Raw genomic sequence first — 27,975 nt, forward strand, 5'->3', positions numbered from 1 at the left:
GACAGACAGGCAGGCAGTCAGACAGATGGGCAATAGTGAAGGTTCTGATGAGACTTCTGGCTCCCCACCAGAGACAGATGGCAAAATGGAGGATCTGAAGAGAATCAGGGACGTTGTGGCAGAAGAGCCAGTTATGACTCTTCAAGGCCAGGAGGGGGTGGGAGACATGATGATGGATGGATGGATGGACACAATGACATTACATTCTGCTGTTACCATAACAGCTCTGCCATCTGATGGGAACTCACTTCCCAGGGGAGGAATCCTGTCTGTACTGACCCAGTAGGGTGCATGTATCTATAAGAAGGCATTCTGACATTGCGATCTTCGAGTTTGTGATAAATGAACCTCCTCACACTGTTCTGTTGGATTCCTGGCACCATCTTAGGAGAACACATGCTTTTACAGCTGTCCCAGAGATCACAATTCCATAGATACAAACGACTTTCCTAGATTTTTGATCATACAGAGTCTGGACAGTTCCCCCTACAACACAAACCCTGAGATGTTCTCTAGACAACAACATAAAAAAGAGAAACTTTTGAAAACAAGTCTTCAGGCTCTTTTGTGTGTGTGTGTGTGTGTGTGTGTGTGTGTGTGACACCTTTAAGAGGTCAGCCATTTCAAGATCAAGCTGAATGTCTCCTGCACCACTGGCTGTCAGAAACTCACAGAAATGGGTGATGGATGCAAGTTTCCTGCTCTTTAGGAGCCGTGCATGGCCACAGAGGCAGCTGCTGCCACTGGGTGAGGAGTCTTCCTCACTCTCAGCGCTCTCACCTTCCTTGTCGTTCTCACGACTGCTTCAGAAGAGCAACGACAAGGAAGGTTTTCCCATGAACTGAGGCATTCTGACCCATGACAGAGCGTGCCTACTGCTGAGTAAGGAGCAATCTCACGAGAGTCCAAGGAAAACTGGACAGAGGAAATGCAAGTCTGTTCAAGGATGCATTGTGGATGCCATCTGAGTGTTCTTAAACTTGTATTTTTGCTTATTGTTAAAAATGGGGGGGAAGGATATTCCTGGATTGACAGATATCATTGTGCCTCAGTAGTTGGTATATAAAAGAGCTAGGATAACCTGCAGGGCTTTAATCTAAGGGAGATGGTGTCTACCAATATGCTGTCTGAAAGGCCTCAGACAAAGAAGGTGAGAAGCCCAGAAGCACAGCACCCAGGGTTTGATATTATTCCATGCCCTTGCCTCAGGTGCTGATGTATTGCTCTGAAGAAACAATTCCCTAAGTCCAGCAAGAAGGACATTGCAGGATGTGCTAAGTGTATGGCCAAGGGAATCAAGACTCCAAGGAAAAACGCCACAAACAGATTGCCCAGAGCTGTAGGCTGTTCCCACCGAGTCCTCTCCTTCTGAGTCCAGTCAACGGTAAGCCTTGAAGAGTGACAAGTGTCCTTTTTGTACCTCTGGCCTCCTGGCTGCTGCACCTGGGTCCCCTGTCCCCTCAGAGGCCAGCTCGGCCTGGTCATGTCCACTTTGCACTCTCCCAGATGTTCCTGCCTCTGGCTATGCCTTCCTATATATCTATAATAAACTTTCTCTTCTATCATAAAAATAGATAAATGCATACATACATAAAAAGGGTGAAAAATCAGTGATCAGACTTGAATCTCAAAGTAAATAATAACATCCTGAAAGCCAGTAGAGTCGTTTACAATGTACGAGGCCCAGAGTTGAACTCCCAGTGTTAAAGAAATAAATGCATGAATGTCCTAAAAACAAAGATAAGCTACAGCCTGAGGTGCTGGCACATTTAGTAGAGGAAGGGCACCACAACTGTATGCAGAAAATGGTTTTTTGTACATATTTCAGCTCAATGCCTCGAAGGTCTTGGCTGATCAGCCACAGAACCCACGCATTCTTGAGTTGGCAGTAACTAGAGCCTATGTAAACGGGCACACAACACTCCTTTATGCCACTCCGTAGGCCTGGAAACCTGATTTCCTTCCTCCAGCTAGACTGGATACAAGAAGACAGCATTGTTAGCGAGTGACTTGGACCACACAGAGAACAGGCCCTGCAGCTGCAGCCACATTGGTGACAGTCTGGCCATTGTGCCACGAGGTACTGAACAGACAGGCCACACTGCAGCTCTGTGCTCCCGATGCCAGGGGCTCCGTGCATTCTAGGCACGCCCTCACTGTGTGACCATTTATAGTGCCCTCCATAAGCTTTAGAAACCTGTTTCTGAGGCAGGGGGTGCTTTGCAGTGGGTCAGTATGTTGTGCATGTATACAGCCCTGACTTTAATCCTCATCACACACACAAAAATGGTGTGCATGAACACATAAAGAGATTGTTTTGCTTGTCATCAGTTCCTAAAATATATAGTATCAGAAGTATTTATTTAGCACTTACATTATAAAAGGGATCATATGTAATTTGGAGGTGGTTTACAGTACACAGGAGGATGTATACTGTACTAGTGAGTTTACAATTAAGGGGCCATTAACTTTTTTTATAGTTGTTTATTTTGTATGTGGGGAGGGAGGGGCATGCACATATGCCACGGCCCTGTGTGGAGGTCAGAGGATAACCTCAGGAATCAGGTCTCTCCTTCCAGCAGGTGAGGCCTTGGGTGTGGAATCAGGTTGTCAGGATTTGCAGCAAGTGCCCATACGCGCCGAGTTGTCCGGGCCCTAGTTGCTACTCTCACAGATGGGACTTGAACTTTGAACTTTGGTTCTCATTGGTCCTGGAACCCACTCCTCAGGGACTGTCCACCAGGCGTTCCTTTCCGTTAGTCCACAGTGCATTTCTCTTTAGTGCTGGGGGTCAAATCCAAGCCTCTGGATGCGAGGCGAGGGCTCTTCCTCTTATACACAGCTCCAGAGCTCCTTCATTGTAAACTCATTAGTACAGATGTCAGGGTTGGGTTTTGTTTTGTTTTGTTTGGTTTGGCCAAATTCTTCATTTCAATTTTCATCTTTGGAGTACCATTTCCCTGATGGTCTTCAAGCACAAAACATAACTTGGAACCATATTAATATCAACGACTGAGAAACTAGTTATGGAGAGCTCTGTTGAGTCCTTACCTGGCTGGACAGGATGGATCTGACTCTCCGGCGCCTTCTGGGTGGAGTGTATCCTCTTTTCTGTGTGGGATGCAGGAGCCGGCTGCCTGTGGGTAGTGGCTCTCTGGGACCCCAACCTGGAGTCTCCTTCACCTTCACTTAATCCCGTGACTCCTGGCTGGGCAGAAGTAGCCACTGTGTGTGTCACCCACTTGCGGTCAAGAGACACTGTGGAAGAGCTCAGTTACTGGCTGGGTTCCCTCCCTCCTTCCTTCCTCCCTTTCCCCCTTCCCCCTTCCTCCTTCCCTCCCTCCCTTCTTTTCCTCTCTCTCTCTCTCTCTCTCTCTCTCTCTCTGTTTGTGTGTGTGTGTACACTGCATGTGGCAGCCAGAAGACAACCTTGTTGTTCCTTAGGTGCTATCAACCTCTGCGTTTGAGACAATGCTCTTACTGGCCTAGGGCTTGGGACTCGTGAGGCAGGCAGACTGGCTGAGCAGTAGGCTTCCTCAGTCTTGCCTCTGCCTCCTCAGAACTAGGATTAGCACATGATGACATACTTGCATTTTTTCCAACATGGATGCTGAGGAGCTATAATCTCATCCTTTTTTTCTGAACGTTAACTAAAACCATCGTATCTGCAGTTGATTTAAAATCACAGATAGTTAAGTCTACTATCTTACTCAGCTAAGACAGGCAGAGCTCACTAAAACTATTGCTCAGCTTTTAAGTGGGCAATGTGTTCTTTCCTCTTCTAGTGGCTTCCGAACATGGAGACGGACATACTCGACATTATATTCTTGGGTTTTGTTTTGTTCTTCTAGTCTCCCCATTTGTTGCAGTTGGGTCTGAACCTTGGACCTCATGCACTGGAGGCAAGCACTGGACTGCTGAGCTACAACCTCAGTTCCTGTACCTTGTGTTTTGAGACCTTCTCTTTTCTTCTGTCCGTACACCAACCTGACTGGGTTATTTACTACAGCGCTTCTTTCTTATGCTACTTTTAGGTTCATAACCTTATACAGCTGACTTATAGGTCACCTTAGCCATACTCCAGTGTGTCATAAACAATCCTTAAAAATTATAGAAGCAATGCCAAGTGTACCCATAGGCCCATGCCTATAATCTCAGAACTCGGAAGACTAAGGCTAGAGGATTATAACTGTAAGGTCAGCTATGTGGCAAGACCGCATCACATACACACACATACACATACACACACACACACAAGGCAATTATCAATTATTAGCAAGGCAATTATTAATGTACTTGATGTTTTTTAAAAGTGTATTATGCTACGTGGTGGACATCAGAGGCTGTAATCAGACCTGTGAGAGTTGATTATCTCTTGCCACCCATGGGTCCTTAAGCTTGAACTCAGATCATGAGGCCATTAGGCTTCAGCAAATGCCTTTATTTACTGAGTCATCTTGCCGTTTTTTAAAAAGTACATGTTATATGGTATTTTACAGACACTGACCTGCTTGTGCTATCCTGTCCAGATCCCTGCCTGAAAAGACCATGCAACTGACTCACAGTTTTGACAGAAGGCTTCATCAGACCCGTCTGGACAATGCCTCACGCCATCACAAGCCAAGGCGATGTCAATGCAGCAGCCACTGTCACAGAAGAAATGGTAGCGGGAACAAGCACTGGAGCATCCTGTTTGTGAACAAGTCTCAGGTCAGAGGGATGCAGGGCAAGTTAACATCCCGTCAGGATGACTGGGGAAAGGACACCAAGCAGGGTAAAGTGGCAGGGATAGTGACATGACAGAACTGGCACAACAGGTCAGAGGGTCCCTCTGTCACCTCTCATTGGTCGCTCTGGGCTGCCCCGGAGCTCTCGGTCAGAAGGGTGTCCTTCAAACCTTTGCTGCCCTGGTTCCTTTGCCTTCCACTTGTAACTCAGGTAAAGTTACGAATGGCACCCAGCTAGAAGCTGGCCTTAAGGAGTCCTACAATTTCTTATTTATTTATTCACTTTTATTTATGCACACTGGTGATCTGACTGCACGTATATCTGTGTGACAGTATAGGATCCCTTGGGACGGTGGTGAGCTGCCATGTGGGTGCTGGGAATTGAACCCCTTGGCCTCTGGAACAGCAGCCAGTACTCCTAGCTGCTGAGCCGTCTCCCCAGCCCCCTGGCATCCTACCATGACATGGTGACAGGGGACGAAATGGCTCTCTCAGAAACACGACTGGCAGATTATAAGACTCTGCACTAACAGCAAAAGCTAAGCACAGTTGATGTGCACAGACGGATGTGCATGTATTTTATTGAAAAGCTGTCAACTAAAAGACTGGAAAGTGACCCTGTCTGGGTGCAAGGTGATTGGAAGCGCTCTTGATCCTAAAGGAGAAAGTAAAGAAAGGAAGAATGCTGGAACTGCTGGGATAGCTCTCAGTGTGGACTCCTTGAAAACTTAGGCCTGTAGGGTCAGCGACAGCCACCAGAGGGAGCAGGCAGAAGCAAGGGCACTGATCACCAAGCAATCTTACTCATGTGACAGGAAAACCCCAAGCTGCAGGGTTCTCCTTATTTCTATGTCGCGTTAGAGACAGATCAGCATTTATACTTAATCTGTTTCTGGAATAGCGGTCTCTAAATGTTTTAAGCATCATAATAAACACACACCTCAAACTGACTCATAAATTGCATGTGCTGATGTTCTGAGACACCGCACCCAAGGGGGACTGCAGGATGACTCAGTGGGTAAAGGTGCTGTCACCAAGCCTGAAAACATGCGGTCAATTCCAGGAACCCACAATGCTGGAAAGAGAGCAACAACTCCCCGCAAGCTGTCCTCTGACCTTTACACACGCGTATGCATGTGCAGGCACACACACTGAGTGTGCACACACTGAATAAAACAAACACCACACACCTTATTAAACACACTGAAAAAATGTCAAAAGATTGAAAATGAGTAAAATTAAATGTTCAAGTGTTTTGTTTCCCTGCACTAAAAAGGGAAGGTGTGAAGCCCTAGGTGAAGGTGTGAAGGTTGTCCCTATTTGAACCACTCTGCTAGCTCATGGTACAGTGCTCTCTCTCCAGCCTGCTCTCTGCAGAGATGGCTCCTCGCATGCATTCAATGTGTGCATGTGTGTGTGTGTATGTGTATGTGTATGTGTGTGTGTATGTATGTGTGTGTGTATGTGTGTATATGTGTTTATGTGTGTGTATGTATGTGTGTGCATGTGTATGTGTGTGCATATGTGTGTATGTGTGTGTATGTGTGTATGTATGTATGTATGTGTGCATGTGTGTATATGTATATGTATGTGTGTATGTATGTATGTGTGTGTATATGTGTTTATGTGTGTGTATGTGTGTGCATATGTGTGTGTATGTGTGTGTATGTGTGTATGTATGTATGTGTGTATGTGTGTGTGTATGTGTGTGTGTATGTATGTGTGTGTGTATGTGTGTGCATGTATGTGTGTGTATGTATGTGTGTATATGTGTGTGTATGTATGTGTGTGTATGTGTTTATGTGTATGTATGTATGTGTGTGCATGTGTTTGTGTGTGCATGTGTGTATGTGTGTGTATGTATGTATGTGTGTATGTGTGTGTATGTATGTATGTGTGTATGTGTGTATGTATGTGTGTGTATGTGTATGTATATGTGTGTGTATGTATGTGTGTATGTTTGTGTATATGTGTTTATGTGTGTGTATGTGTTTATGTGTGCATGTGTGTATATGTGTGTGTATGTATGTATGTGTGTATGTATGTGTGTGTATGTATGTGTGTGTATGTATGTGTGTATGTTAATGGAGACAGAAACTCCTGTCTAATGTCCCCGCCTGTTTACCACGTTTACAAGCGGCATTTCATTGGTGACTTCATAGCACGTTCTGTAATTAGGAAGAGCACCTCCATGACTCCTTTTGGTTGTTTTGTTTTTGTCTTTTTACGTTGAGACAGGGTTTCTCTGTGCAGCTCTGGCTGTTCTGGAACTCACTCTGTAAACCAGGCTGGCCTCAAACTCACAGATTTCCTCCTGAGTGCGGGAATTAAGAATGTGCACTAGCACCACTTGGTTTCTATGAAACTTTTGAGCAGAGCTTTTTTACTTTGCCTATTTCAGTCCAACTGTAGTCATTAACCACATGCTTTTCTTTCTAATATTTTTAAGTGGTTTATCATATAAACTATTGATATAGCCAATTCTGCTTTCTAGCCTATCATATGCCTTTCCACCCTGTACCCCATATTTTATTTTTAATTTATGGGCAATAGTATATAGATATATGGTACCCAAGCGTATGTGTTGATATGCATATAATACACATACATGCATATATGTATATACTATTTGTATGTACATATTTAGTACTAACTAGATCAAGTCAGTAAACAATCTATATCACGTTTTCTACTCAATTTTTTTTGTGGTAAGAATATTTAAACTTAGTCTTTTGACTCATTCTATTTATTTGGATTTTTTGGGGTTTTTTTTTGTTTGTTTGTTTGTTTCTTTTGGATTTTTTTTTTTTTTTTTTTTTGAGACAGGGTTTCTCTGTATAGTTCTGGCTGTCCTGGAACTCACTCTGTATACCAGGCTGGCCTCGAACTCAGAAATCCACCTGCCTCTGCCTCCCAGAGTACTGGGATTACAGGCATGCACCACCGCAGCCCGGCTTTATTTGGATTATTTACAAGTATTTCCTACATAATGACCTCAGCTTTTAGCCACCATTCTACCTGTGATTTCACCCTGTGATTCCATTGGCTGAACTGTTTAAACTGTAGAATTCAGTTAAACACTTCAGACATGTATATCAGAAGGGCCCTCTGTCTTTACATTAAACCCTCTTCTAGGAAAGCAAGGTGCTGTCTTTAACAAGGTCAAAGAGGAAAGGCAGAAGGTCAGCATTCAGGACCCTGGCTCATGGTCTATGCCCTGAGAATGCTCTCTGCACTCTCACCAGTGGGATCCTAATGGTCCTAAACATAGAGCCCATATTTGCTGTTACATTTTTAGCAAACACTTCAAGCACTGAAAATAAGATGGAGGAGCCCGTGAACTGTGACCCCAGGATGTGCATCCCACTGACATGATCCTTCCACGACCAGCTGGGTTTGGCTTGCCGTGGGGACACAATGGAAGGACTTTACCCTCATCTCCCGTGGAGTAGAGCCGGGGAAGCACAGTCACAGACATGTTGTCGGAGCTTCTCTGACCCACAGAGTCAGTCACAGTCAGCTGGAAGACTTACACTCCTTCCTTCAGGCGGGACAGCCTCAGGGTTCCTGGCTGAGGCACCTGCCAGACAAACAGGTTAGGGAAGAGAGCTTAGTGCAGAGCACCAGGAGCACACAGGGACAAGCACCCTGCCCCTTCCCCAAGACGAGCCGTCCGCTCCTCTTTTCTCCTTAGAAGTGATAAATAAATAACTTTGAAACAGAAACAATAACAAATGATGGGTGACACTCCAAGGTAGAAATGACTTCTGATGTACAAATTAAACCAAAACGTTGAAATGTAAAGAAGACAGACAGGAAGGAGGTCCTGCAAGGGGCAGACAGTCAGGCACACAGACACAGGAAAGGGGAGGCCATGATGGCGGCGGTCACGTGGAAGGATGAAGCGGGTGGTCGGAAGACTCAGCGTGAACCTATCCTATGACACAGCTACTAACACAGTTCATGCAACTGGCTTTGTTAGCAGGCATCAGGACCAATGTGCAGATCACAGGAGGGTGTTAGCAGGTTCAGAAGGAACCACAGCGTACACGAGGAATTCAATCAGGGGCTTCAGATTTTATGGAGAATACACATCTAAGAAAATCTGGATTAGGCTAGAAAGTAGGTGGTCTGGAAATCATTACCAGGATTTTTATACAGAATAAAAGGATGCATTCAGCATTTTCCAAAGGGAAGTCTAGTACAGTACATAGAGCCAAGTACAGACTGTTTGGTTAAGTAGTAGAGCTGATTAACAGTAAACTGAGGCTGGGCGGTGGTGGGGCACGCCTGTAATCCCAGCACTCTGGGAGGCAGAGGCAGGCAGATTTCTGAGTTTGTGGCCAGCCTGGTCTACAGAGTGAGTTCCAAGACAGCCAGGGCTATACAGAGAAACCCTGTCTCGAAAACACCAAATCCAACAGTAAGCTAGGACAGAGGTTCTCAGCCTGTGAGACATGACCCTATTGGGGTCACATATCAGATACCCTGTTCTAGTGGTTTGAATATGTTTGGCCCAGGGAGTGGCACTATTAGGAGGTGTGGCCTTGTTGGAGTAGGTGTGTCACTGTGGGTGTGGGCTTTAAGACCTCATCCTAGCTGCCTGGAAGTGAATATTCTGCTAGCAGCCTTCAGGTGAAGATGTAGAACTCTCAGTTCCTCTTTCGCCATGCCTACCTGGATGCTGCCATGCTCCCATCGTGATGATACTGGACTGAAGCAGAAACTCCCTTTATACGTCATGTCCTAAGCTGGTGGTTCTCAGCCTTCCTAGTGCTGTCGCAACCCTTTAATACAGTTACTCATGTTGTGGTGACCCCCAACCATAAAATTATCTTTGTTGCTGCTTCATAACTATACATTTTGCTACTGTTATGAATCATAATGTAAATATCTGATAGTTAGGGTTTTACTGCTGTGAACAGACACCGTGACCAAGGCAGCTCTTATAAGGACAATATTTAATTGGGGCTGGCTTACAGGTTCAGAGATTCAGTCCAAAGTGAGTGTGTGAGCCTTAGTCTGGAAGTGTTCCTCGTTAGAAATGGCTCTAACTGTCTCATGGCTGGGATATGCAGCACCTCCGCCCCAGGGGAGCAGGGAGCAGGACGGCCTTATGCTGTGCCCACCTCACTTCTTAGCACAGTGTCACGAGGAGGATTACAATGCTTCCAGATCACGTAAAGAAAGAATTCATTCCATTATTATTGACTCCCTCTTTATATTCCTTCCTTTCAGACTTTTTTTTGTTTTGTTTTGTTTTGTTTTGTTACAGGGTTTCTCTGTGTAGTCCTGGTTGTCCTGGAACTCACTCTGTAGACCAGGCTGGCCTTGAACTCAGAAATTTGCCTGCCTCTGTCTCCTGAGTGCCAGGATTAAAGGTGTGCACCAACACTGCCCGGTACTTTCTAAACTTTTAGTCCAGGGTAGCCAGGCATTGGTGACCTAGTCTAGACTGGCCTTGAATCACAAGATTCTCCTGCCTCAACCCACTGAGTACTAGAATTACAGGCACGTGCCATCATACTTGGCCATGACCTAAATCTTATACTAAGAAAAGAGAAACCTTTTAAAAAAGGAACCAAAATTATTGAAACACAGCCTTAGTCTTTTCCTCTGAGCTGAAGGAGCAGGACCCTGGCAAGCTCTCAAGCAAACAATCAAGACCGTTTACTGAGCACCAAAGGGAGTTTACAGAATAAATCATTTTTACGATAATCGATTTTATGATCTGTCCATCGTAAGTCCACTCTGCTTGCTTACGTGCATTTAGGGACTGACAGCGAAGGACATTACAGAAAACCACTTCCCAGAAACATCAGCTTTGATAGCAAGATCAACAAGAGTCACCTTCATGTCCACTGACGACGGGTCACCCTGCTGCAGGGTCCACTCATAAAGGACGATGGCCTGGTCATCTGTGCTTTCTCGGCCGTCTAGAACTACCCCGTCTATGGGCAGCTGTAAAACCACATCCTTCCCAGCCCTGCTGACTGGAGGCTCGTCCTCACCTGTGAGAGAGAAGAGACGTGAGAGACGTGCTCTCTTGATTCCCCAGCCGATCTTGTCTGCAGATCAGTCCATCCAAAAAACCTCAAAGAGAATAACTTCCATCCTATTCTGACATGGACTTTCAGCAATGCTGCATGTGGAAGAGGAAGTATGGCGTGCTATAGAAAAATAATTATATATATGTATATACGTATATATGTATATATATGAGTATACACATACATATATGTGTGTATATATACACGTAAATACATATATACTCATATATATACATATACATACATCTGTACATATATATATACACACACACATACACATATATTTATTTGTATATATGAGTACACTGTAGCTGTTTAGAGGGCATTGGATCCCATTACAGATGGTTGTGAGCCACCATGTTGTTGCTGGAAATTGGACCGAGGTCCTCTAGAAGAGCACCCAGTGCTCTTAACCACAGAGCTATCTCTCCAGCCCCATTTAAAAAAATTTTTTTTAATGATTTACTTTTAAGTTATGTGCATTGGTGTTTTTCCAGCATGTGTGTGTATGTGATGTTGTCAGAGATCCTGGAACTGGAGTTACAGACAGGTGTGGATGGCCATGTGGATGCCGGGAATTGAACCCAGGCCCTGAGGAGGACCAGCCAGTATTTTTAACCACTGAGCCATCTCTCCGGCTCCCAATAATATTTTTTTTAAAACCTTCAAAGGTTTTACATGGAAGAATGAGAAAGCACTGAAATATCTTGCTTGTCAGGAAACAAATTAATCTTGCTTCTCATGAAGAAACGTCATAACCATCACTGACTTTGTTTAACTACATCATAGATATGACTTCTGAGCCCAGGGAAACCCTCACAGTCTAACTTGACCTCTGATGACCTCTGAGAAAACAATTTCTCCTCAGTTCCAGTCAGGCTAATTATACTGTTAAATGTTTTCTGAGACAAACCAGAGCTTATCTACACAGAAACAGTTCTGGAAGCAAACAAAATACAACTCTCCAAGAGTGAGATAAATGTAATTTCGAATATTCATTATAAATAAAAATGTAATTGAGCATGTTAAGTACTGTGGGAACATTGATTTATTTTGGGAACTAACCACAGTGGGTCAGACCGAGGGAGGTGAAGTGCGACTCACACAGCTGAGACTGAGGGCTGCCAGGCGGGGCTTACTGCACAAAAGGAGCTAGTGGCCTCTTCCCACACCTGCTGCGACTGGAGCTTCCCTGACAGACCTGAATCTGTGCCAAGTGGTGCAAAGGCTACAGACAGGCTGGGCAATCCAAAAACAAGGTATCGGAGCGGGGCCAGAGAAGGGAAGGCAGGCCTACAGATACAGAGACGAAAGCTTTCTGGGATTGTTTGTCTCTCCTTTCCAGGCTGGTGAATCAATCATTTTTTTTTTTTTTAAACTGCATCACTGAAGAAAAAAAAATCCATAATTCCAGTATGGCTCTCATTATTTTAAGTATGTGAAGTCCCATCTGTCTTTCCCATAAGATACTGATGATCAAATACAACAACAACAATGAAATGTACTATTAATTTAATTAATAAAATTAATTTTTAAATTAAATAAATAAAACAATTGTGTAACAATTATAGGATATTTATAATATATAATAAAATATTATATGCTATATGTTATATAATTTATACTCTATTTATTTTTGAGAAAGAGTTTCTTTGTGTAACAGAACCCTCACTTGTCCTGGACTCTTCATAGACCTGGATGGCCTTAAACTCAGAGATCCACCTGTTTCTGCCTCTACCCCTGCCCCTGCCCCTGCCCCTGCCCCTGCCTCCTGAGTGCTGGGATGAAATGAGTGCACCTCTACTGCCCGTTACTGGTAAGTTATTTGTACCACGTAGTGCAGTGTGCTAAGGGTTCTACCTGCATCTCCTCACTTGACATTCACTATCAGTCTGAATGAAACATTTATATTTCATCAACTTTATCACTGTAAATAATACCACAATTATCATATTATTGCTCATACTGTTTCTCTAGCACAGATTATTGTCCTTAAAAAACAAACAAACAAAACCCCAAAAAACTAGAACAGTGGTTCTCAACCTGTGGGTCACAACCCCTTTGGCAAACCTCTATCTCCAAAATTATTTACATTAGGATTCATAACAGAAGCAAAATTACAGTATGAAGCAGCAACAGAGATAATTTTATGGTGGGGTGGGTCACCACAACATGAGGTTGTGTATTAAAGCATTAGGAAGGCTGAGAACCCCTACCCTCGAAGAATGGATATTTTAAATCTCTGATATATTATTTCCTAGTTGGCTTCCAAGAGCTTGGTACCAGTTTACACCATCAATGCTCATGAGTATACAGTGTCTCACACATGTGCCAGGTTAGGTTGTTTTATACAATTTAGTAAGTGTAAGCTGACATTTACATTTGATTCTCCCCCCCCCCCACACACACACACACTCTCTTTCTGATGGTACTGGGGATTGAGCCTAGGCCCTCCGATGTGCTAGCTAAGTGCTGTCCCTTGAAGCTGTATGCCTAGCCTCTGCCTACCTTTAACTCGGGCCACTTCCTCTGTTTATCAGCTGCATGTCTTCTTTACTTGAACCTTTGCTTATTTACTTTTGTCAAAGCAACCCTTAGCTCTGCTAATATTTTAAGAGTGTATTTCCTAGACTCTTGTTTACAGTTCCTTATTAATTGACACAATTTTTTTGAATTTGTACAAAATCTTTCTTTGATGGTCTACTTAACTGATTTGAAGACTTCTTCCTTCCAGATAGACAATACTGAATTTAGCTTCTAGTTTTTCTACCTGTGGAGTAGACTGCGGCTTAATTTTAAAATACTTGTGTATATAGGGCCACTGAGATGGCTCAGAAAATTTGACAACTTGAATTCTACCTCCAAGATCCACACGATGGAAGAAAACCAACCTCCTGCAAGTTTGCCTGTCTCCCATACAAAGGCCGTGGCAGGCATGTCCATAAACACACTGAATAAGTAGAGGATGTGAATGCTTCTGTTAATCCTAGCACTCGGGAGGCAGAGGCAGGCGGTCCTCTGCAAGTCTGAGGCCAGCCTGATCTATGAAAAGAGTCCAGGATGGCCAGGCCTCTGTTACACAGAAAGATTGTCTCAAAATTCAAAACCCAAAACAAACAAACAAAAGTAAATGTCCATCTGGGACGTGTGTGTGGTCAGAGTTGTCTCAATACCTTTTCTCCAACACTGCCAACAAGTAATCTGAGTATTATTTATTTAGCCAGGTTAGTGGAGATGAGTCAGCCTGCTGTGGGGGATCAGCCCTGAACAGGAAGGTCGGTCCTCCCTACCTACTTGAAGACTGACAGCAGAGGGAGGTCTGCTTGGGAGAAGGCTGAATTTCACCTGAGGCTTTGGTTTGACTTGCAAAGGGTTCTTTCCAAGTACTACGCAGAGACACTGGACTTCAGGCTAGCTTAGTTAAAACAGCACACAGGTTCTGGTCCCTGAATGCTGAAAGATTATATTCTCAGCACCTACAGGATCCCAAGGACGTGGGCCTCCACCCCACAGCCCTCTTTACTCAAGGCCTCCCACGGGTCTGTCCAATCAGTCACACCAGCCAGCCACACGGTTCTGTAATGATACCATAGACACCTATACTGCCCAGAAAAATCACAAGAAACATCCACGCTCACTCATTATGGCAACTTGAGCTAGAACAGAGCCAAGTCCAAGATGGTTGGTGTGGGAGGAGCCTGGACTCAATCTGGAGGGCTGAGGATCTCTGGCACTTCAGATGTTCTAGCAGGTAGGCTGTCACATCAAGATACCTTCCTACTCTATCTTCAGTTCTCTCACTATCTCTAACAGCTGTGTCAGGCTTGAGAGTGACAGGCCCAGGGCTCTGAGGGAAAGCTCTCTGAGTGGCCCTCAGGCAAGTTGCTTTCCAGGCCAGCCTTCCCTACAACAGGATTTGACCTTTGAGCTGTTGTGAGAAATAGCAAATAGCTTAAAACAGCTTCTAAAGTCGAACTCACCCAGAGTGACCAATTTACTGGCAGATGGGTAAACCATTCTAAATCTATCTGGTCCCATCCAGCAAGCATCCTCACCCTCATCCCGCCCCGTTTCTTCCTTAAAGACTGGTTACAATTCCCTGCAAGGAGCATTGCTAAATCAAGGTCTCATTTAGCCTCAAGTTCCACATGCTCACAAGATTCACAAGAAAGCAGGAAAGAAAGCATAATAATCCTGAAAGGAAAACCGACATTGTCTCACAAACAAAGAACTCAAACAGGTAAGTATCTGGACCGGGAATCCCCGGAGTTTGTAAAATGCCCTTTGCCTCCATACAGGGCCAATCAATGCAGCCGGCGAGCCAAGGCCGCACCAGAGGTCGCTGAGGACCCCAAGAAATCTGGGCACATCAGTGCTTCCCGGAGAGTGGGCAGTGAGTGCTCCCCAGAGAGGAGGCCATGCTAGTGGTCATGTGGCAAACTCCCTGTAGAGAAAGGAAGGACAGAGTGGGAGGGAGGATAAAAAACCACTTAGATGGCTTTTGTTTGGGGCCTTACTCTTAATCCTGTTTACTTTCCACACCCAGGGTTTAAGGAAAGCTCCGGTAGCAAAGCGAATTTGTGACAGAGGAGCACGGCAAACCTGGGGTTGGGGGTGGGGAGGATAAACTTTGTTTCTGTGCTACTTTGCCCCTGCTTTGTGCCTTGGTTTTTCTAGAGCAACTGATATAAAAGCCACAGGGCAAGCTGTTTAGGCCTTTTAAAAAGAGACAAACTTTATACACTGTGTCCTTAGCCCAGCAGACTCCAGTACAGAGTTCCGACCCCCTCCGCACACAGCTGGCCCTCCTTAAATTGAGCGGGACACAAAACCAACAAGGTCACGAATGCGATGTAATTTTTGGGCAAGGTGTGGAAGAAAAAAATGAAGACCCAGTGACAAGTTTTCCTTTACATTTTTTTAATCTGAATTAAGTATGTGCAGACAGAGAGCCAAAGCAGGAAGCAGGAGTGGGTGTTAGGAGCAACTTTGTATCTAATCAAATCTTGTCCTTGCTATTTCCTGCTGTAAAGCACGCTTCATAAAACCTATGAGACGAAATAAAACTAAAATGATCTTGACTGGGATAAAGAAGGTTCTGAGATATCCTCTTAAATCGATCCGTGCGTGAGTCCTCTCGGATCTGCCCTCCTATCTTTCAAAGGTAGTCCAATGGACTACCCATTTACCGCACTTTCTTAGCACCAGCCCAAAGTCTGAAAAAAAATGTGAGCCACTTTCCCTGTTACCTGCAGCTTTTATCCTCTGGAAGCAGAGGAGTTTGCATGCTTGGTGGCAGGCGGGACCCTCCTGGTGGCGCTTACCTGGCCCGGCAGAGAAACCGGCGGCGTCCGCAGCGCGACTGAGGGTGTAAGTGCGGAACCCGTGGAGCGGCGCGAACTTGCAGACGCTGCGGCCGCGCGCCGTGCAGTTGAACAAGTAGCAGCGGGGCGCGGGCATGGGTGCGGGCACGCTGGGCCCCCGGGGCAGCTGCACCACCGCCACCGAGCAGCTCGGCTCGGAGCAGCAGGCCGCCACGCACTGCCGCCAGCCGCGCACGCTCCCGGGCGCGCGCAGGAAGCTGGCTCCCGCCGCGATGGAGTCCTGCGGGCGGATGATGGTGTCGGGCACCGCCCGGTAGACCGCCGTACCGCCCGCACCCGGGCAATCCTCCCGCGGGCCGCCCAGCAGCTCCGGTTCCAGCTCCTCGCGAGGCCGTGCCCGCTGTAGCTGCCGGCGAAAGTCCTGAAGCAGCCTATCCACCCCGGACGACGGAGCGGCGGGCTCCCCGGGCCGGCCGCCGGGCAGCCAGAGGCAGAGCAGCAGCAGCCCGCAGAGCGCGCGGTGCCGGGAGCCGGGGCCCGGTCCTCCCCGGGCGGCCATGGCACGAGCGCGGCCTCAGAGCTCGGCGGCCCCGGGGCCTGGCTGCTTCACGGAGGCGGCGAGCGTGCCGGCTTCGAGAGGCATCGCGGGCCGTACTCGGCCGGACTTGGCGCCGCCCTGGCCCTTCTACCAGGCTACGGGCTTTCGGTGCCTCGATCTTCGCTTCGGCCGCGGAAGCGCACCGGGGCGACGCGCGGCCTCTGCGTGGATCAGCACCGGCGTGCGGACAGCGGCTGCGGCGGGGCGGAGCCTGGCGTGCTGGGGCGGCTCGGGGCGGGACTTCCGCAGGCGCGCGCGGCGGGGAGGAGGAGGGGACTCCCCGGAGTTGCCTGGCTGCCCCGCGTCGTGATCACACCCTAGGCAGCGTGTGTGTTTGGGCCTAGCAGGCATCACTAAGCAAGCAGACCCGCGCAAGGCCATAGCTCACAGGGTAGGGCGCTCGGGGTTGGAGGGGAGAGTCAGTAAATCCATCAGTCTAAAGTCCGGGGCTACTCCGGAGAGCGACCAGCACAGCCAGGCAACCACAGACAACTTTGCCAGGGTTTTGGCTTGCAGCTTCGTTGCATTATGTATTATTGAAGAGATTTGGACTACGGTCGGTAATAAAGGAAACAGAACATTTACATTCAGGTTCTAATTCGCCTTTCAGTTTCGTTTAGAGAACTTAAACACCAGAAGTTCAGCAACGGAGAGCTGAACTTGTAGGGAGGCAAAAGCCAGGTGGTATGGGAAGGAGGGTGGAGCCGATTGATGGTCCCGCATCAGTTTACTGGGTGTTGGAACAGAGGACACCTGACTTAGTTTGACTGATAGGACACAGCACTCTTCAGTGTGCGGCTTTAAGATCAACATATCATCGTATTCATTTCTAAAATCATAGATGGTCTCATTGTCCTCACAGAGTAGAAGGCGCCTCCTAGGGTTCCCTAATCCCACTCAAGACCCCTCATCCTTATATTCTAAGTCACCATCTCAATCGTAGAATGCCTGTATATATACAAGATCCCAAGTTCAATCCCTAGCAACACACGCATACACACACACACACACACACACACACACACACACACACACACGGTATCTCACTATGTAGCACACACAGGCTGGCCTTGAACTCATCTACTCCGGCCTTCTCCTGAGTGCTGAGATCACAGGGCCGCACCACCTCTGTTCTCATCTCGTAATTTAATTTTACAGATGAGAAACCAGCCACACTCACTCCTGTGCCAGCCTAAGGTAAACTCTCCACCTGCAGCTGCTCTGCTCCGGCCTCCCTTCCTGAAGCCACCTGCTCTCCTGTTGGTTCCCTGTTTCCTTTCTCTCTCATCATTCTCCAAGTTCCCCTCTCACCTCCACCCTGGAGATGTAATATAGTTATGGCCCGTCATCTCCCCTCCCTGTGTCCCTCTCCTCCCGCCTAGGAAGCCACAGTCTCAACCCTCTCCTGCCCTCAACTGCTTGCTTGGTCTTTTCCTGTATCAAAACTCCTGTCGTTCACACAATTACAGGATCCCCAAATCTCTCATATCTCACTCTGTTCTACACCGCCAAAAGTTTCTTATCTCCATTTCCCTTCAACATAGTTTCATTTTCCACTCTCCTCTGTCCCTCCTTGGACTACACACACCTAATGTGTGTGTGTGTGTGTGTGTGTGTGTACATTTCAAGGTTAAGCCTAAAATCAAACATACTAGATAGCAGGTGGTCCTCATGCTCTTCAGAGATCTCTGAATATGACATTTCAAGTGTTTAATGATTAGAGAGACATTGAAGGGCTTCCTAGCAGGCCTGGGCATGGTAAACATGGCTCTGCCAGCCTTGCCCTTCCCCCTTCCCTCTGCCTTGCTAAACTGTTAGATTACATTCCTAAAGCTAGCCAACAAGGTCGAGCCCCTCATCTGGCCACTTGCTCCCTCTGAGGCTGCAGACCAAGGTCCAGCAGTCAGAAGCCCTCCCTCTTTTGGCTGACCTCATTAACATGCCCAGTTAAAATTAGCCAGCTCATCCTAACGGGGATTTCCTTTTTCAGTTTACAAACTGTCATTTTCTTATAGGTGTGTTTTTCTCCTCTCTATCCTTTGTCCCACAGGGGCAAATAAATCTTTGTTTTGAGGTGTCTTGTGCCAACTTCGAGGCCCTTTCAAACACAGTGATGCCTAACCCAGATCTTGTGGTCACTAAAGAAGACAGACAGGGCGCAGTGATGACAGTGACTCCATCTGGATTGTGGTAACACTAACCACTGGGAAAGCTGCCCACGCCTCACTGGATGGCTTGGCGCCAATTGCAAACATTTTTGGGATAATTGCTCTGCTCTGCCTAGTCAAAGTGATGTCAATTTTTCCAAGTACAAAAACAAAGAAACAAAAATCTCTAAGATCTGAATCTGACAGCCCAAGGCTACTGCCCTGTGTGACAGCTGAAGGCCTACCATTGCTGCCCGGCCATCAAGACCAGGGGAGCCTAGGGCTATTGTCTAGGTCGTGAAAAATCTCTGCTATTTGAACTGATCGAGGCCATTAGATTATACCTCCTCCTATAATCCATCCTCAGATCTCTGATGATATTGACTGACCTGCCTAACCGCACACTGCTCACTCTCCCCCACTCACCCCTTTCCCTCACCCACAGTCAGAATACACACCCAGTATTCCAAACCCCTCACACCCCACCGTTCACTTGCTTGTTGGGGGTTGGTCTGGGACTGTGTACAAATCCCAAATTCTGAACACCAAGATCTGGTTGTTCCCAGTGAGCGAATTCTCAGGTGCATGATCCTTTGTTGTGGGAACCTTGCTACCCAACACCTTGAATTCCCCCACCTGCCTATTCCTGGGGGATGGGATATCTCCCCCTCCCCCTCTCCCTTGTCCTCTTCCCCTTCCCCAAGTACCAGGACCACGAGCCTAAAAGTTTCAAATGTACAGCCAAGATAAAAAATTTCCTGTAAACTCCTTCAGTATTTAGTTTATCTGTCCTAGCAGATTTCAAATCAACTAAAAACTGCTCCAGCAACTTGCCAGCTCCAGATGTTCCCTCAGAATCGACATCCTAGACAGCTCCAAAGTAACCAGCCCCAGACTTTCTAGCATCACAAACTGCTCCAATCTTGCCTGAACTGCCCCAATCCTGCCTGAACTGCTTCAATCCTGCCTGAACTGCCCCAATCCTGCCTGAACTGCCCCAATCCTGCCTGAACTACCCCAATCCTGCCTGAACTGCCCCAATCCTGCTTGAACTGCCCCAATCCTGCCTGAACTGCCCATTCCTTAATTTTACAGATAAGAAACAAGATGCACAAAACTGAAAGATTATATTTCCTGCAACCAGGTGGGTCTAACTTTTCTCTGAACATGCTAATGAAGTGGTCAGTATACTTAGACCTGCCCTCCATATCTTCATCTGTACCCCTTTCATGGAGTCTTCTCTGCCTGCTGGGACAGATTTAGCTCGCAGGTGACTCTATCCCCACCCCTATGTTGGAAGCAGTTGTGAACACCTGGCCTAGATGAACCACTCAGAAGTTTTCTTCTAGGATATAAGACAGGGAACAGAGAGACACAAGCTAAGTCAGTGTGGGAGGAATTGCTGAGGGGTCAGGTAGGCTGGGCGGGGCTACTGTAGGGAGACAGAGGAGCTGCCCAGCAGAGGGAGGGAAATGCAGACAGAGGAGGAGTTATAGCCAAGTGCACCTGACTCACTAGAAAGGGCGCTGGCTCCACTCTCTCTTACTCTCTCGCCTGCCTTCTTGCTCTCCCTCTGTCCTCTTGTCCCCCTCTTTCCCCATTCCCCTGCCCCTCGCTCTCCACATGTTCCTGTGCTCATGGCCAGCCTTTTCTCCCCCACCCCCCACACCCCCTCTACATTTCTCTGTGTAAAACTGCCCACTTCTCAGGGCAGGCCTGAAGCTAAATACCTTTTCCAGGGAGGAATGTCTAAGAAGGAAAGCTAGTTGGCTAAGCCCTCCAGGCCTTTAGGTACCTCATTAAAATGGAGATCTGTCTTGAGCCTACTGAAGGGCTTGTGGCATTGTCCTTACATGCTGAGGGACACAAATCTCTGGGGAGCTGCAGCTAGTGGCAGGGGCTGGTGCCTGGGAACAGGTAAAGCTTCCACTATCCCTTCATTGTCACCCGGGCTTTTAGCCATAGTTCATCCCGGGACCATGCTACCTTTCACAGTCCCACACTTAGTAATGGAGCACTGAGAGAAGAAGAAGGGGAGACAGGAACTTCCTGACCCTACTTATCCCCAGGGGCTCCCTTGACCACATACTTATGACTTCTAGTTGGGAAACCAACATACACACACACACACACACACACACACACACACACTAATATATCTGGATAGTGGTGTTCCAGGCAATTGAGAGGAAGGCAGATCTCCATAAGTTCAAGGTCAGCATGGTCTATATCGCAAGTTCCAGGCCAACCAGGGCTACACAGAGAAACCCTCTCTTGACAAGCAAACAACAACACCCAACTCCAAAAATTATACTAATGTATGCATAGGTGTACATGAGTGTGTGTACATGTATGTGTATGTACAAGCCAGAGGACAACCTTGGATACAGGTTTTTAACACACCTTTAACAATCCACATTTGAATTGATTGTACTTAGGTTGGACACTCATTGGAGGAGGTTCTACAGAGGAGTTTAAATCCCTGCTTCTACCCTCTTCATCACATTGAGGACAGGGACTATTCATTGAACATCTTCTGGGTACCGGACCACCCAGCTGATTTCACTTCAGCCTCTCCATCATTTAGTGAGCACCAGTCTATGTGTCTCTCCAAGCCACTGATGAAATGCTGGGGCCAGCCAGACTAACTTAGTAAGTTACAGCAACTTCCCTGAGGGCTAAGCCTCGCTTGTTGGTGCCATCTGGTGTCTGAATGGAATTTGCAGTGCTTCTGTAAGAGCCAACAGTGGCTTCTGAAGGCACACAGCAAAGGTCTGTTAAGGAAGCCAACCTTCTGTTTGCTTGGGTTGGATTTTTTGTGTTGTTGGGCTCTTTTTTTTTCCTTCTTAAGGTCAATGTCACTGAAGTGTGGTTTATAGGTGGTAACACATTTACTCTAAGTGCTGAGGAAGTTCTCTCATTGGCATCTTTTTTGGAGCTCAACTAATTGGAGGGAGATGCTTGACTGTGTTTTTAACTTCTCTATTTGGGGACTGCAGAGATGGCTCAGCAGCTGAGGGAATATTGCTTTGACAGAGGACCTGAGTTCAATTCCCAGCATCCATGTTGGGTAACTCACAACTGCCTAATGGTCCCCGGATGCATATTCTCTCTCAGAGTGAGATAGAGGACCATCAGGGCTGTAACCATGTTGGAAAGGGAACATGTGTTTTAGGGAGAGCCACCTGTGTCATCAGACAACTGAAAGAATGGACCCTTAAGGGCCCATTAAGGGCTGGACTTCATCAGGAATCGCATGTTGGGTGAAGGATAAAGTGGGGAGGAGGCAAGGTTACAGAAAGGCTCAGTTAGAGGTAGAGTGTGGGTAAGGGGCCAGGTCGGTGTCCTGGCTGCTTTTATGTCAACCTGTCACAAACTAAGAATCTTTTGAGAGGAAGGAAACTTGATACTCAAATCTTGATTATATTCCAAGAAGATGTGGAAACTTAAATCTTTTCTCTAAATAGGATGCGCTGCAACTCGACACAGGAAGACCTCAGGCATCGAACTGTCTTCTTGAAGATTGCCAGATACTCAGCTTTCCAGTTCCTGTTTGGTCTTTGTGAATTCTTCTTCCCTTGTCACTGGCCCTGGCCTTTTCTCCAAGCTTCTGCAGTTTTTCCCGTGAAGCATCAAAATCAGTCTTGGTGGTGCTAGTGGGATACCGTAACTTGCATAGTCTTCATTTCCAACAAAGGAATCGTGAAGTCAGACAAATTCCTCATGATGCCGAATAACTGAAAATTCATTTTGCTTAAAATTTGGCAATGCACTCTTTGTGTGAACAGTGGATTTGACTTTATCCCTTTCACTGAGAGCATCCGAAATGTCCACTTGAAGAGCAGCATCACTTTGGAGATCTACAATTATTGCTTTAAGTCCAACGTCTTCCTCCGAGAGGAAGCCGGAGCCATCATCCAGGCATACCATTATGACTGCTGCAGAATCCAGGGCTCGCCGGGAATTCTTTACCCATTGGTTTCTGGATATACACACTGAGTGGTAAGATGACAGGTCCATATGCAATCTCTATGACAACTTCAGCTGTCTTTCTTCTATGGTGTCAGGAAAGGATGTGTTACTACCATGCCCAACAGACCCAAGTCTTCTTGCCAGGGAATCTTTATGGAAGAACTTCTTAAGATCACAATAAAAAATTAGAATCTTGGCAGTCTTCATCACAGTTTTGAAATTTTGCCCCAGATTGTATGTGAAAAAAGTAACAACAACGGTGTTGATAAAGGTATTTGCTTTACTCACATAGAGATGGGCAATGCGAACCCGAGAGGCTGAGTTCAGGGCCAGCCTGGTCTACAGAGTGAGTTCCAGCACAGCTAGGGCTACAGAGAGAAACTTTGACTCAGAAAAACAAGACACAAACACAAACAATCAAACAAGGCAATTTCCTGGTGTGGTACTTACGCCTTTGATCTCAATACTCAAGAGGCAGAAGCAGACAGATCCCTGAGTTCGAGGACAGCCTGGTATACAGAGTGAGTTTCAGGGCAGCAAGGCTACACAGAGAAACCCTGGCTAGAAAAACAAACCAAACTACGACCTCCCCCAGCCCACCATTCTAAAAGAATAGCAGCCAGCAACCTGATCACTCATTGAAGAACAAGAAGAACTGGTTTCCAGCCTTCAGGGGAGGGGCTTGGCCTGTCTTTGTATCTTGGGAGAGAAGCATTAAAGATGGAGAGCTGAATCAGAAGCCATGTTTTGTCTCTCTCCACGTGTTTTCTCTTGCCACCTGTTCCCACACCCATCTCTCCTTCCAGGGAACTCGCCGTTAGAACGTGGGAGCTGGACTCTATACCAAACCAGGCAACCAACCAAATAAACAAAGGGCAGTTTTCTTTTAAAAATTTTTATTGCATTTTAATTTATTTTGTGTTTATGTGTATGTTTGTTGGTGCATTAGTGCCATAATGTGTGTGCGTGCGTGTGTGTGTGTGTGTGTGTGTGTGTGTGTTTAGATTGGAGTTGGTTCTCTCTTACCATGTAGATACCAGGAACTGAACTCTGTTTATTAGTTTTGGTGGCAGGTGACTTTACCCCCTGAGAATTCTCACCTGCTCAAGTAATTTCATTTTCAAAGGACAAATGTATGTGAATATATATTCACAGAAGTATAGTCACATATAGTCACCAAATCAACTTAGTGGTTTGTTTACTTAATAGACTATCTGTCTATATGTAGTTCAGGTTGGTCTTGAACTTGGTGTTCCTTCTGCCTCAGCCTCTTGAGGGTTGGCATTGCAAGTCCGCATGCAGCATTGATACTGACCACTCTATGTCTGTCTTAAGGGCTGTCCTGAACCATAACTACTAATGTACAACTTTCAATGCTTTTTAGTAGCATTGTTCATTGCACATACCCTTGCCAAACCGTGTTCTTTAGACGTGCTCTCATCAATAAGCTGGCCTTAGATTTGTTATATAGCCAAAGATGACCTTGTCTTAAAAAGTTCCTATTGTTGATATTATAGTCATGCATCATCATGTATGTGTGTTTAACACCATATGAAAAAATACCTATTAAAAAAACAAGAGACACACTTTGCCAGGAGGAAATAGCCTTCACACTCCCACCCCACCCCCTTTGCTCTGCCAAAGTTCTGTCAAGTCTTGTGATTCCAGGATACTTACCAAGCAGAGTCTTCCAGGAGCAAAAGAACCTATGCAGAACAGGATGCCAAGGACATCCTGTTGCCCAGACTGCTAACAAATACAGCATTGGAAGTATAATTTAGTGTTATGTGCAAAACAAAAATAAATACTACCAACAAATACAAAAAGGCAAACAAGAGGTACTCAAGGGCCAGCTCCCAGTGCTAACAGGTAAAATTCCCTAGATGCTGACCACTAGGCCTTCTGCCCAGTTTTCAGTGCTGACAATGTATAGCCATAGACCTGGGATGCTCTCAGTGTTTGCCAGAGAGTGTCTTTCCGCAACGGGGAGCGATCAGAGCTGAGACATATAATGAGTCAGAGTCCTAAGGAATAGGAGACTAAATGCTTGGCTCTAAAAGGTCTTCTATAATGACATACCTCCTTCCTGATTACCACCATGAAGGTCCTGGGAACATCACCAGAGACTAGGAACTGGAAAAAAATATAAGCACTAAAGGATGGGGAGAGAGCTGTAAAATGGTGTGTTCTGGACATAACTTGGATATTTTTACTGATGAACAATATGGTTGTTTGCACAAAATCAAACTAGCAAAATCCCACCACAGATGATCTCCAGGATCCTCTGCATATTGAGGAACCAACAGCAGTTAGCTGGTAGCAGCTGGGTGAGGGGGAAGATGATCCTTTGTTTAAGATATGACCACTGAACCAGATGATGACAACACATGTTTAATCCCAGCACTCGGGAGTCAGAAGCAGGTAGATCTCTGAGTTTGAGACCACCCTGGTCTACGGTAAGTTCCAGGACAGCCAGGGCTTCACAGAGAAACCCTGTCTCAGGGGATAGAAAAAGGAAAGAAAGAAAGAAAGAAAGAAAGAAAGAAAGAAAGAAAGAAAGAAAGAAAGAAAGAAAAAGGAAAGAAAGAAAGAAAGAAAAAGGAAAGAAGAAAGGAAGGAAAGAAATATTTGACCACCCACACAAACATGTCCAGCAGCAACTGGACTTAGTGGCTTGTAAAAAGAAAAGAAGATGCCAGGCACAGTATGTGAAACTTCAGTCCCAGAATTGTGAATGTAATTGAAGAGGGCCAGGGTGCAGCTTAATTTGGTAGCCACACTTGGCAGTGCCTGTCAGCAGCCGTCTACAAATAGATAAAAGCATTCAAGTTATGTTTTGGAGATGACACATGGCATTGCTTGGTCTTTAATGCATAATTCTGATTTGCAAGGCTTTCAGAAACCTCAAGATTTATTTTCGCAGCTGATATGGCTTTCCTGCCATTATTAAATTAATATAATAGTTCCTGGGCATTAGCCCACTCTATTGGGTAGGTGTTCTGCAGATCTACAAAGATGCACTCTCTTATAGCAATACTTTATAGATAAATTGATGGTTTCATAATTCCTAATGATGATTCTATAGAATTCCTTAATTTATACAAGTAAAATTTGAGCCCTCTATAATATAGGCTGCAATTAGGGATCTCTAAAACTTCATGTGTCATGAGTGAACTGCACTAAGGTAGAAAGCAGAAGTAAAACAGATTTATGATCAGATAAATAGGCTTTCAGAACTGTTTGTGGAACCATTGTCTGATAACTAAAGGTCAAAAAAGGGAATGAGCAGTTTATTGTAGGTGCAAAGATAGAAGATAAAATATTGACTGTATTCATCTATACAAACCCTCAAAACCAATGAGACACTAAGCAGATGATTTTCCTCTTGACAAAACCATGTTAACTTAAACAGAAGAATTGTTGTTTGAAACTTTTAATGAATTCGCGAAGCTAGCGAGAGATGACACATGTTTAATTAGATAACTAGTTTTAGTGGAAACAAATGTAAACATCTCTGTTGTAACTTCTTATTCAGTTTGTGATTTGAGTTTGTTTTGTTGTAACTCAGGAGACCCTCCAGGGTCTCAGCTCAGGTGCGCAGCCCCACACACCACAGCTTGACGAAAGATTGCTGCAAAAGCATGAGGTTTATTGATTGATTGAAGATTGATCCTTGCGCGTGGGGTTGCGCCTCGCAGGGAAAGCAACAACTACGAACAAAGAAAGTATACACTTTTTATACTTTACAGAGGGTAGTCCAGCAACAGACTGGGCAATTGGTGAGATACAAGACAAAGGATCTCTTTAGGCATTGGCCAGTTCGTTCAAGGGGGTGTTCTTGGCCAAGTCAATCAATTTCCCTCCTCCCACTCTTAACCTAGCCTTGGAAAGTCCTTGAAAGAGAGCCAGGCTGATAAGTTCCTTAAGGGGGGAAGAACTGGGTGGCTGGGAAAATTATGCTGGCATATTTCCTCCTTAGAACTTATCAAGGGGGGGTGCTAGGGATATTTTTCTCAAGATCGGTTATGTTTGTTTTGGCTAGTCTCAACTAGGCCTGTTTACTCTGACCACCCAGCCTCATGTCTATTTTCCCAAACCCTTGTTTTATAGCTATCAATAAAACGTATTTTATTTCCCCCCGTTTGAACATGTGAACTTTTGAATAAAGATGCAAGAATAGCATATGATCATGTATCCAAAAAAAGTACAAGAGCTAGAAACTATGCCAATAAGAGAGCAGAACGGAGGCGAGCAGAGAGAGCAGGCAGGTCTTTTTCTTACCATGAGACTACTCTTTACTTAGGAGCTTTTTCTTTAAGGGCTTTTTTACTAACAGAAATACAAAGGTAGGAGCCTTTTCTTTCTCTGAGCAATGAACTTGGATCTTATTTTTCATCAAAACTGAGTGAGTTCTTTCTGTGCTGCTATTTGCTAAATGAAACCTCCTCATGGAGGGGCTATTGTTCGTGTGTGTGTGTGTGTGTGTGTGTGTGTGTGTAATTTTGCATGAATACTTGTGGAGGTGATGAGACAGGTGGTCAGGCCCAACATGTCTGTGTATGAATATCAATGTGTCTATGGATATTTGCTTATGTAAAAGTTTCTTTATGTGAGCATGACTGTTTTTTCCTGGTTCACTAAAATCAATTGTTCCACGCCTCCCCCTTGCCTGGCCAGTGAGAGTCTGGGCTTTGGGCAAGAGTGAAAGGAGCCTTAGCAATAAATCTTCTTTATTGAATTCTTTGTTGCTATATAGCCTATGTTAATTGCCAGAAATTATAAAGTAAATAATAAGATAGATAGTTAAATTCTCCAGCACTTAATGAAGCACAGAACAGTAAGAAAGAGTTAAATTTCCTACACAGCCAGAGACCCTCAGTCTTTGGCCTATGTGTAATGCTGTGTCTCCCTTCAGCATCTGTCCTAAGGCCAGGCAGGCCCCCGGCAAGTGCCCTCTATGTGGTGCTGGCTTTAGAGTCATGATGAGCGCAGAAGGGGGTCACAGGATCTTCCTTGAGATTAAAGAGAGTTGTTGAAGCCAAGTGTTTTACAGGGTAGGGAGTCTCTTGCTAGATCACTTCACACAGCTGTGAAATTAAGGCCTGGATTGTACTGGCAATGCCAACATGTTAGAGATGCCTGAGCCATGAGATATGT

At 45.7% G+C, this 27,975-nt stretch overlaps 2 protein-coding genes and 1 pseudogene across 2 annotated transcripts in view; all 3 read right to left on the reverse strand.

Annotated features, from left to right (window-relative positions):
• The window catches only part of LOC127673510 (low-density lipoprotein receptor-related protein 11-like), a 30,894-nt gene extending 14,000 nt beyond the window's left edge, over window positions 1–16,894 (reverse strand). The window contains 5 exon segments of the mRNA XM_052169191.1: window positions 3,052–3,258; window positions 4,564–4,689; window positions 8,160–8,307; window positions 10,578–10,738; window positions 16,102–16,894. Coding sequence (XP_052025151.1) covers window positions 3,052–3,258; window positions 4,564–4,689; window positions 8,160–8,307; window positions 10,578–10,738; window positions 16,102–16,660 — 1,201 coding nt within the window. The 5' untranslated portion in view covers window positions 16,661–16,894.
• LOC127673836 (low-density lipoprotein receptor-related protein 11-like) overlaps window positions 1–27,975 on the reverse strand; it is a 223,230-nt gene that overhangs the window by 2,333 nt on the left and 192,922 nt on the right. The gene's annotated exons all lie outside the window — the stretch shown is intronic.
• Window positions 22,216–22,776, reverse strand: LOC127673511 (sorting nexin-6-like; annotated as a pseudogene).

The sequence above is a fragment of the Apodemus sylvaticus genome, chromosome 23 (genome assembly GCF_947179515.1).
Source record: "Apodemus sylvaticus chromosome 23, mApoSyl1.1, whole genome shotgun sequence".
Classification (NCBI taxonomy): domain Eukaryota; kingdom Metazoa; phylum Chordata; class Mammalia; order Rodentia; family Muridae; genus Apodemus; species Apodemus sylvaticus.